We start from the raw sequence: 10,246 nt of genomic DNA, 5'->3' as shown, positions 1-10,246 counted from the left end.
TGTTGTGTTGAATTTTATCCGGATCCTGAGGCTGAATAATAATTGTCATCATAGTGAGGAAATCTTTTATCTTTACCAGAATGTTTTTTTTTCAATGTAAAGCCAGATAATGATTTTACACATAAAACATTGTGTAAATTATCACACGTTACTATGATCAAAGCACTTAACAGTATTTAAATTCAGCTAAAGTTAGATCCACTTCAGCAAACAGCCACATTATATCACCACTTAAAACACATTAAACCATTTCTCAAAATTTGGCAATAATCAATGGTTTAACAGTGTCAGTGGCCATCCACCACTGCATAATGGAAACATTCGCTGTTCAGAGTTTCGACTGAATTTCACTGATCTCTATATATTCTTTGGATGAAAAGTGTGTGAGACTGCATCTTTTTGAACGAGATTTTAAGTTCATAGTGGGTTTGCTTTATTATGATACAGGTGTGGCGCCATCGTGCAAAAAGCACTGGTCTCATCGAGGGTCTTGGCTCGGATGTGAGCGCCTCACACTGTGGGGTGGTGATGCGTGCTGACTGAGCCACCAGCAGCCCGGGTAAACATTTAATAACTACTGCATCTGTCTTCTAGTAACGTTCATGCAAGGATTTCGCACACAAGATGTCATATCTCTCTCTTTATTATTCATATCTCATATCAAATGAAGCAATAAAGATAAAACTGTAAAGTAATAAATAATTTGAAAGTATAAATACACAATGTGTATAAACAGCGATTAATATCCAGACATAAAACCCTTAAGAATAAGTAACAGGCCCTTGTCAGAGAACAGTGTGACTGTTTGATGTTAAGCCAGTTTAACACAATGGAAAAATGTTGTGTGCTGATTCTAAGACATTGGATTTTAAACCCAAAATACTTTCCTGCTTTAGATATTGTATTTAAAGGAAATGCTCAACTGAAAAACAGTATTTGTGGATATAATATCTCTATCTAGTATTATTAAGATGACAATGCGTGTGAGCTATAATATATTGTACAATGACTGTGTACAATCAGTCAAGAGATCTGTTTAACAGGAGGGAAATTAAAAAGGGTGTATGTGCATCTCAGCAGCTGACAGATGTTCAAACACAATGGTTAGACTGCCATGTTAGCAATGACAGCCCGGGTGAACTCGTCGCTTGAAGCGTAGCCCCCCAGGTCTCCAGTGCGCACCTGTTGCAAACATAAGGACAGTGTGTTACTATGTGCACAGCTGCAGCGACACATGTCCACATACAGTATCATGGGCAGCGTGCTAGAGAGCCTTTAAAAACTGCACTCAAAGGAATCAGTAAAGAACTCTTTGGTTCAGAGACGAGAAAACAACGCAGCTGTAAAACATTGCATCTAAAAGCACAGTTGCTGACATAAAAAACATTTGACATGTCATTTATTTAATACCAAATCATACTTGTGACCAGCTTCAATGTGCAAGAATGAAATGTACAGTGAAGATCTGTGGTCAAAGAGTAAATAAAAAGGATAAACATAAAAAGACACGAAACTGTTTACACTGGGGTTGCTCAACAATCTCCGTAATTAACTGCACAAGAGTATAACTACTAGCATGTATCTTTATTTTTTTGTATTTGTGGTTAACAACGGATAACTTATCATTTGCTGCTCACTAATACAAAAAGCATTGACAGACGTCATGATGATAGAGCAATGTTCTAATGTCTTACAGCATCTGTGGGAGTGAGCCGCACCGTATCAGGACCGAACCTGTTTATATTCGTTTTCAGAAACAATACCAGTTCATGATTCAGCCTGTGTAGTTTCATGGAGACTTTGACCAAATGTGTCCCCTAATAAGATTTGCTGTGGCTATATAACTGTAATTCTTATAACACTTCTCATTAACTGGAGCAATACTTGAAAGCTCTGTATATGATGAGTTTAAATATTTCTAGTTTTCTCAATGTTGGCTTGTTATTTTTTCATGTTAAAATGTTAACATACTTCCTGTTTTATTAGTCAGAGCAAAAAACAAGCATTTAGCCAAATCTGTAGGTCAAAAATGGTATAGTGTTAGTAGGTCAAGACATATCAGGGTCAAACTATTTTATTACAGTAATATTCAGACTTTAGATCATTCAGTTCATAGTAAAGAGGAAATCAAAGTTAAAATGTTAAGTCATTTGTTGGTGAATTGTGAGAGCGGACTGGATCATCGATATAATGTATAGACTGTTGACCAAGACGGTGTGTTTTTCAACAGTTCATGTTTAATGTGAGACAGCAGAGAGGTAGTGTATCTGGCCAATATGGCTGATAAAGCACATATAGGTAGGTGGATACAAAGCTCCTCCTCAGCCAAGAAAATATCTAAAAAGCAAAAAGTTGCAGCATGAGGGACACTAACTTTGAGAAATGAGGGGTGTTCATGGAAAGGGACAGAGGATTAGGCTGTTTGACAAAAATCCTTCAGACGAAGTTTAATAAAGTACAACAAGAGGTCATGTGATTAGACTGGTTCTATCAGGAAACCCAATACAAACATACACATAAGGATCAAACTGATGGTGTTTGACAGGATAGTTATTGGGCAGTGAGGGGGGAGGTGAGTCTTATCATGATTTCAGGTCATGTTGAGATAATGTCCAGATTTAAGGAAAAGTCGGCGAGGAACGAGACGAAACATCTTAGTAAACCGGTCGGTGACGCAGGTTTTCCACAACAGCACGCACTATGTCGCTAGCGGTAGAATACCCGCCAAGGTCTCGTGTCCGTACCTGGGATGTGCACACGTAAAACACACACACACACACACACACAGACACACACGCAAACAGACAGAGGGCAACAGGGTACCATGAGAGGAGGGGGTTAAAGGAGAGGAACGAGGGAGAGGAGTGGCACTTAACACAACATGCAGGCAAATTCTGATTTCATTTAACATGCATTCCTTAAAAAAAAAAAGAATTTATCACATTCTCACAGCAGCCTCAAGTACAACACTATCCCCACTGATCGAACCACCTCTTGAAGAGAAGCAAACTACAAACTAAAAAACAATCTGTCCAGATTGAAGCTGCCACTGCTGAAAGGCAATTTCTAGAAGTGAATTCACGACGTCTTTAGGCAGAGGGACGAGGATTGACCCACTTCATGTTAGTGTCAGTGTGTGTTAGTGTCAACAGGGTTTGGGTGCTAAAAGCAGCTAGAAAGAAAAACATGCCCTGGTAACAAATGGATTCGAGGTTCAATTGAGACAGGAAGAGAAACACAAGAGAGGAGCTAAACACATGAGTGTACAACTTTATAAGCATGATTAAAGGCTCTCTAACACACTAAAGTGAAGCGTGCAGGTTGTTAGTTGTAGTCATGTGTGGGTCAAGAACTGATAGTATCACACTGAAGCATTTCATGTCAACTTAGACATGAATTTAAAAAATGTCAGGCAATTTGGGCCTGGATATTCTCCTGGAGTGATCCTTTCACATGTTGAAAAGTAGCAGGACACTGTGCGGCTCAGACACTTTCACAACAACAGGAACATGTCTGCAGCATTCAGGCCAGGGTACGGTCTCGGGGTAGATCAGCAAGAGCAGAAAGCCTGTGTTTTTGTTTACAGCACATGAGCACCAGCTTCGGCTCTTATTGTTAAGAGCTGTCGATTCTCGTTATCGTTCCTGAGATTATTTGTTTATCAATATTTTTGACCGCATGTCTGAAAGCAGCTTAAATGAATTACTGTCCTCAGTGCTGTTTGGCCAATGTGCATGACGGAGCCTTTTGCACACTGAAAGTGTTATTTAGTGGAAGATTAATTTTCTGAAACATTATGACAGTTGATACACGTGAGATGGCAGTTGCTGACCCACAACACCGATGAGCGACAGGTTAATTCAGAAACACAAGATGACAGCATTGGGGTAAACAAGTCCTGATGGCTTCACATATCCTCATTCTGCACGATCACTAGTTGTTAAACTGGTATTACCAAACAGAGAAATGTTCTGTTAAAGTGTTAGTGCTCACTGATATGATTATGTTCACACTCGCTTACCTTGCCCTGTTTGATGACCTTCTTGACAGCATCTGACACCATTTGGGAGTGATATTCCAGGCTGCAACACAATACGGTGACGATTAGTAGGTGAGCAGAACATGTCTCCACACAATCAACCACGTAAAGCTGTTTTCTAAAGCAGGAGATGTGTGGTGGACTGGGACAGGGGAGAAGAAGGGTGTGGTGTAAAACATAGTGTACTTGTTACTACAAGGCCAAACAAGTTGACTCACTTGAGGTGCCTGAGCATGTTAGCAGAGCTGAGCAGCATGGCTGTGGGGTTGGCGATATTCCTTCCTACAGCTTGTGCAAAGGGGTGGCGTGCACCCTGTAAGAGGAAAGTCAAAGGGGGTAAAGAATGACAGGATGATGGTTTAACGCGTAACAGACACACACAACATGGCTCCAGATCCCCTCCCAGGCCCGCCTACTACAGGAGGACCTCAATCAAAAGGAGCGGGTAGTCGTCAAAATAAAATAGTTTGGAAAAGGTAATTGATAAATGAAAGGGTAAACATTAAGAGACTAACATGACGCAATGCGAGCAACCCTAGCTTGCAGAATTGAACTGCACAACACCTGTTAGTAAAGGCAACAGGATCAGCAACGCTTATAATTGATTATCCATTTTGTGTTCTACACTGAGAGCTGAGGTAAATTACTGTTATTATCTTCAGGAAGGGGGTCATGTGATACCAGTCTGAAGAATCAGCGAACCTCTAACCCTAATCCCAATATCGTTTAGCTCTGGGGAGATGGGAATCAGACTTCCATGACACTGCAATGCACAAAGCAATTTCTAAAAACCTATTTTCTTAAATGGGCACTGATGACCAGTGAGCAAATTTCCTGTAGGTTTTGTAATGATCTCACTGTAGTCGTGCCAGAGTGTAATAAGCTTTGAACATGTAACAAGCCCTCCTCTATACCACATCTAAAACATATATTTGATATCTCTGGTTTATATTGATTTAATCTATGTGATGTAATATAGAGTTGGTGAGGAAATTATTAACAGTGGAAGACAAACTGCGATTTAGCGAACAACTCTGCATCCATTGTAGATAAGATTCTGAGGTATTTTTTTGTCTAATCAAGTGTTAATAACAAATTTATCTACATAGTGAAAAAGAAGGAAGACTGGAGAATGATGGGCAGCCTAAACTCTGTAGACGATCAAATAAAAGTGAAAACTCACAGTCTCAAACACAGCATACTCTGCACTGTAGCTCTCCCCAGGAACGACTCCTGCTCCTCCAACCAGCCCTGCCGCCAGGTTATCGATGATGTTACCGTACAGGTTGGGCATCACCAACACATCAAACTGGTATGGGTTCTGGACCAACTGCGCAATGTAACACAGATAGGGACAAATTTAAATATGAAATCAGCTCGAGTTTAGTCACACAGTAAACAAACAATTTGAAATTATTAGAATTATGCATTTCATGTTCTTTATAAAATAAAATACATATTAATAATTATATTGTATTAAGCCATATCATAATTAAAAGTGTGTAACACCATATTATTATGTCTTTATTTATCACGTGAGGAGAGTAAACCGTACGAGTCTGTAAGTACCTGCATGCAAGCGTTATCAATGATTATGGTCTCATATTTGATTTTGGGGTACAGCTCTGCCACCTCCGCACAGCACTGCAGAAACAGGCCATCGCCTAATTTCCTGTAATAAGACAGGGGAGGAGAACAAGTATTGCCATGGCTGTAATGCAAATCAGGACCCAAATTACACAAAAAATAATAATAATATTAAAAAAAATATATGATTTCAAAAACCCAGAAAGGAAGGGCGGGTTCTTTTCCCTTACATGATGTTGGCTTTGTGAACAGCAGTGACCTTGCTTCGGCCCTTCTTGGTGGCGTAATCAAAGGCGAACTTGGCGATGCGGCGGGACTTCACTCTGGTGATGATCTTCAAGCATTCGATCACACCCGGCACACTCTGCAGGGCAAGAAAAAGTCCAATCATTTTAATACAAACACATTTAATGGAGGATGAGAGAAGAGAATGTAAACAAATATTTAACTCTAAAAACAGCAGATGCATATAGTCGTCCTATATCGTGTCTGACAAAAAAATACTCTTTTAAATTTTAATGAATGTGTCACGCAAGTTCCCGTATTTCTCCCACACATAATGAGTTATATTATACAGTCTTATTTTAAGAATCTCATAGCTATCCAGCTTATAATAAACTGAGTCTACAGGACAGCTAATTTATGTGAGTAGCAACAAATGCCAATATGTGTGAGATGTAGTTCAAAATAAAAACTCATTAAAAGCTGCACACAAAAATCTATTTACCATTTCAGTACATCGGTCACGGTTCATCATCTTTGTTTTGTTACCTAATTTAACGTTGACTAAAATGTGATTTTTCAAAAGAAGAATCACATTTCCTTTTCATACTGGCTAAAAACAACTATTGGTTTTGTTCCTGCAGTGAGGAGGAGGAGGAGGAGGAGGAGGATGAGGAGGAGTGTTTTTTACCTCATGCTCCAGTGAGCTGTACTCCCCCTCAGTCTGTTCACGGATGATGACCAGGTCCAGATTGTTGTGGCGAGTGCTGTAGCCCGGCAGGCTGTTCACATGAACCACGTTAGCAAACAGGTCCAGTTTACGCCTGTGGAAAAGACACTCAGGGGTCATTTAAAAGAATAGAAGAAAAGAAAAAACTAAAATATACAATCGACTCCATTGTTTTACCTCAGTCTCATCTCATATGAAGCCAGTTCCCCTTTGAACTCCATGGGTGTGTGAATCTTTCCTGAATAACCACACACACATATCACAAGATTAATTTGCTTCTCTTTAAAATGTTGAGCTACTTTGCTTTATTTCAGGAACATTACAGCATCACTTTAACTGCCTCACATTTTCTCTGGGTATGAAACCAAGATGACCAATGAGAGGGGGCTTAAAAAAGGAATAAGCAAAGCTACTGTACCTTTCATGGCCACTTTGTTGGTCTTCATAGAAGTCAACACTTGGTCCAGTTTCTCCTCACTGGCCATGTTCTGCACCTCGCTCAAGTGGAACTCCTCGAACTCTACAGGGACATCTCCTGCCTTGGAGACCGAGCAGAAACAAGGGAAAAACAACTTTAAGAGTGACAATTTTATATAATGTATATAATATATATTTTTAAATCAATTTCATGCTTAAATGCAAGATTTAGTTTTCTTTTTTTTTAGAAATTGTTGTCTATTTTGTTTCAGTGAGAAGGCAGACAGGACACATGGGGAGTGAGATGAAATTGGTATGACATGCAACACAGGTCCACAGCTGGCTGCCGTTAAACGACACAGATGCTGTAAACATTCCCCACCCGATCAAATCGATATGTACTTAATCTATTGCTTGATTGGGAAGGTTGCTACGATTTAATGTTCTTATAAACATTTAAAAACATACAACATTTAGAGTGGAAGATTGTATAACATGCAGCTATCTGCTCTTGTTAAGTATGATACATAGTATTTCTAATTTCTTTACCTGTAATTATTCAATATTAAGGAAAAGCATATGCATTTAAGGATTTCATATAACTAACTGACACTTTCTGGTGCGTTTCTTGATGTGGAATTTAAATAAAATTATTCGATAAACTAAAAAAAAGAAGGGAAAATTTAAATATACCCTGAAGACATCCTTGACAGCAGTCATCAGCTCGGGTCCCACTCCGTCCCCCGGCACCATAGTAACCTTGAAGGTAGCATCTGCACGGGCAGGCGGGGCTTCTGGACCACAGAGACCAGCTGATAAACTCAGAGGTCGAGAGGCCAGCTGTTGCCACTGGGGGCCACTCAGGCTCTGGAGGACGGGGGGGAAAAAGACAGTCACAACAAATAAGGGGACGTGTATCACAAATATGTAAAACCATAGAACATCTGCAACATGGTACAGTCACGACCTTACTTGTGACCCCTGTGAAACAAAGTGTGTCTGCTCATGACGCATTTTGGATATGAGGCGTGTTTATTCAGTTTTTAAGGATTGAAGTGGTAGAGGAAGAGGTAACTAGCCTCCTCACAGATGTTGGCCTCTGCCAACAGCAAGTTACAGTTTATAACCAAATCGGTCAGACTAATATACTTTATGCAGTGAATGCTTTGACAACCTATTTTGATAAAAGCCATTACGTGTATTTTCAGAACATTTTGAGGGACAGATGGAAACCCTGAAATTATGATGACTTTTGCCACAGAACAAAAGGTAAACAAAAGCCAGATGTAAACATGACTGATGTTTCATATTATTTCATAGACAAAACTAGATAATTCAGTGCCGGCAAATTAAATGATAATGAAAAAACTCAACAATGCAACCAAAGTGTGTGGCAGGAATTTCTTTCCTCTGTTTTACTTCTATAAATACCTGCACTGTTATAAATGAATGACCAATATAATATGAGATGCATTTAAATATTACTTGAAAATGACTGAGATAGCCTAAACAAAAGCTGGACAAAATTCGGATAATTTATTAAGATCTTATTCATTGATTGGCCAGAATATGATTTCCAACTACACATGTGATAATTTGATGGTGGCGTTTATTTGTATCGTTCACTTCTTGTCAACAATTATAGATAATACTGAGCTAGAGAGATCTGTGTGGATCCTGAATCCATATCAAATGAACAATGCCAGAGGCCATAATCACCTACATTTTGAAGGTGAACAAGTTAATATATGTTAGTTTCACACATGTTGGTTCCGACTGACACTTAAGGTGACTGAGACAATTGTAAACTTATTAATTATCAAATCAGATGCACGTTATCTGCAGAGGCAGCTTCTTAGCAGGTCTGACGCTGCGCTGGTTTAGCTGTGGTGAGCCCCTGCTATAAGAAGTGTGCTGTTGTCAGTCAGCCACTTTAGCTACCATGAAGACACAGCTTCCATTGAAGAGATTGACTCTGATAATTACAAACCAAAGCCAGCAGGCCTTGGTTCCTCCTAAAGCAGCTGATAAGAGTATAGACAGCAACAGAGCACTTTGTCATTTTTAATCCGGAGACGAGAGAAGAAGATGTGTCAATGAGGGAGCCTCATTATTAGCAATGAGACATAAGCTAAAGCTCTTGCTATGAGGCCCGACTTTACCTGAATACAACTTCAAGTACATTGGTTCATTCGCCGCGTTTGTGTTAACGAAATAAGCTTGAAAACATCCTATTAATGTGAAGACTCACCTTGACCAATGTTACCAGGCTTCCCCTCAATGCAGCCGCCATGGTTTCACGTTGAGCAACGGAACTGATTCTTCTCCGGCGCTGCGGACGTTCAGCAGTGCTGAGTAGACGACAACACTGCCCCCAGCTGGACGGAGGAGATAGGGACAAACATATCAAATTACCAGTTTGAAACATGGATCGTGTTTATCCCCAGAAAACTTGAATCTACATTTTAGGGAATGATTTCAGAGAAAGTGAACTTTTTCTAATTGCATGAAAAATAATCATATTTAAAGAAAAGATGTGAAGCCAATGATGCAAATGAAGGGCAATAATCTTCCTCAGTCTGTTTGATGTTTGTATGAGGAAGAGGATAAGCTTAAAACACAATATTTTGCTTGTCATTGTTCTAATGATGGAAGAAGTTACTTCACAATAGCATAACCAAAAATGGTTTGCTTTCTCATTCATTGTAACAGTGCATTTACATGTCAGAGGGGGTAAATCTATTCATTGATGGGATGTTTTTAAGCACTCTTCAAAGTAAACTATATCATGCTTTTACGTTTTCCTCTCATCTGGAAAGATGAAACTTTTCCTGCAGGAATATTTGAATTACAAATATTTGGAATACACCAGGGCACAGCTTGACATGATGTCATCAAAGCAAACAAGACAACAACATTCGTTTTCAAGATGAGGAAGTATAAAAAGTGTGGGGTGGCCGTGCAGCAACATCCCGCACGTAAACATAAAAGCCGTAGAAGAAGAGGTGACGTCCCTGCGCACGCTGTGTACCACCAGAGAAAAAGATGGACGACAGAAATGTCGGCCATCTTCTTTCAGACGAAGTCAGACGCTGTAAATAACTCTACTAGTTTCCCTAACGCGGCTTCTTTACAAAAACCTTGAATGGGATTCGAGACAGCGGGCCAAATCACTATTAGCTTCCATATATTAATTTAGGAGGAATTTTTTTTTAAGTACAACTTTGTGTCGATTAACTGATTCGACAAAT

The 10,246-nt window shown here is 39.5% G+C and overlaps 1 protein-coding gene across 2 annotated transcripts; it reads right to left on the bottom strand.

Annotated features, from left to right (window-relative positions):
* Positions 1–627: 627 nt before the first annotated feature.
* On the bottom strand, positions 628–9,373 carry idh3b (isocitrate dehydrogenase (NAD(+)) 3 non-catalytic subunit beta). 2 transcript variants are annotated; one of them, XM_053439944.1, is made up of 11 exons: positions 9,247–9,373; positions 7,689–7,862; positions 6,997–7,117; positions 6,756–6,816; positions 6,540–6,672; positions 5,857–5,990; positions 5,609–5,711; positions 5,223–5,369; positions 4,258–4,352; positions 4,022–4,082; positions 628–1,182 (listed from the first exon to the last, which is right to left on the bottom strand). In XM_053439944.1, the coding sequence occupies exons 1-11, from the start codon at positions 9,286–9,288 to the stop codon at positions 1,105–1,107; spliced, it is 1,149 nt and encodes a 382-aa protein (XP_053295919.1). In that variant the 5' UTR covers positions 9,289–9,373; the 3' UTR covers positions 628–1,104. The 2 variants fall into 2 exon arrangements, with proteins under 2 accessions (XP_053295919.1, XP_053295911.1); XM_053439936.1 differs by lacking the exon at positions 628–1,182 and adding an exon at positions 1,570–2,744.
* Positions 9,374–10,246: the final 873 nt, after the last annotated feature.

This window comes from Pleuronectes platessa, chromosome 2 (assembly GCF_947347685.1).
Source record: "Pleuronectes platessa chromosome 2, fPlePla1.1, whole genome shotgun sequence".
Lineage (NCBI taxonomy): Eukaryota > Metazoa > Chordata > Actinopteri > Pleuronectiformes > Pleuronectidae > Pleuronectes > Pleuronectes platessa.
Note: the sequence above shows the minus strand (reverse complement) of the source record. Positions and strands in the feature narration are given on the sequence as shown.

What these genes read in the sequence shown, in the direction of transcription:
- idh3b (XM_053439936.1), bottom strand. Translation starts at nt 9,288, where the DNA reads ATGGCGGCTGCATTGAGGGGAAGCCTGGTAACATTGGTCAAG. An exon ending in ACAGCTCACTGGAGCATGAG is followed by an intron (nt 5,991 to 6,539) that starts GTAAAAAACACT and finishes CTTGCCCTGCAG; the next exon opens with AGTGTGCCGGGTGTGATCGA. An exon ending in AGTATGCTGTGTTTGAGACT is followed by an intron (nt 4,353 to 5,222) that starts GTGAGTTTTCAC and finishes TTCCTCTTACAG; the next exon opens with GGTGCACGCCACCCCTTTGC.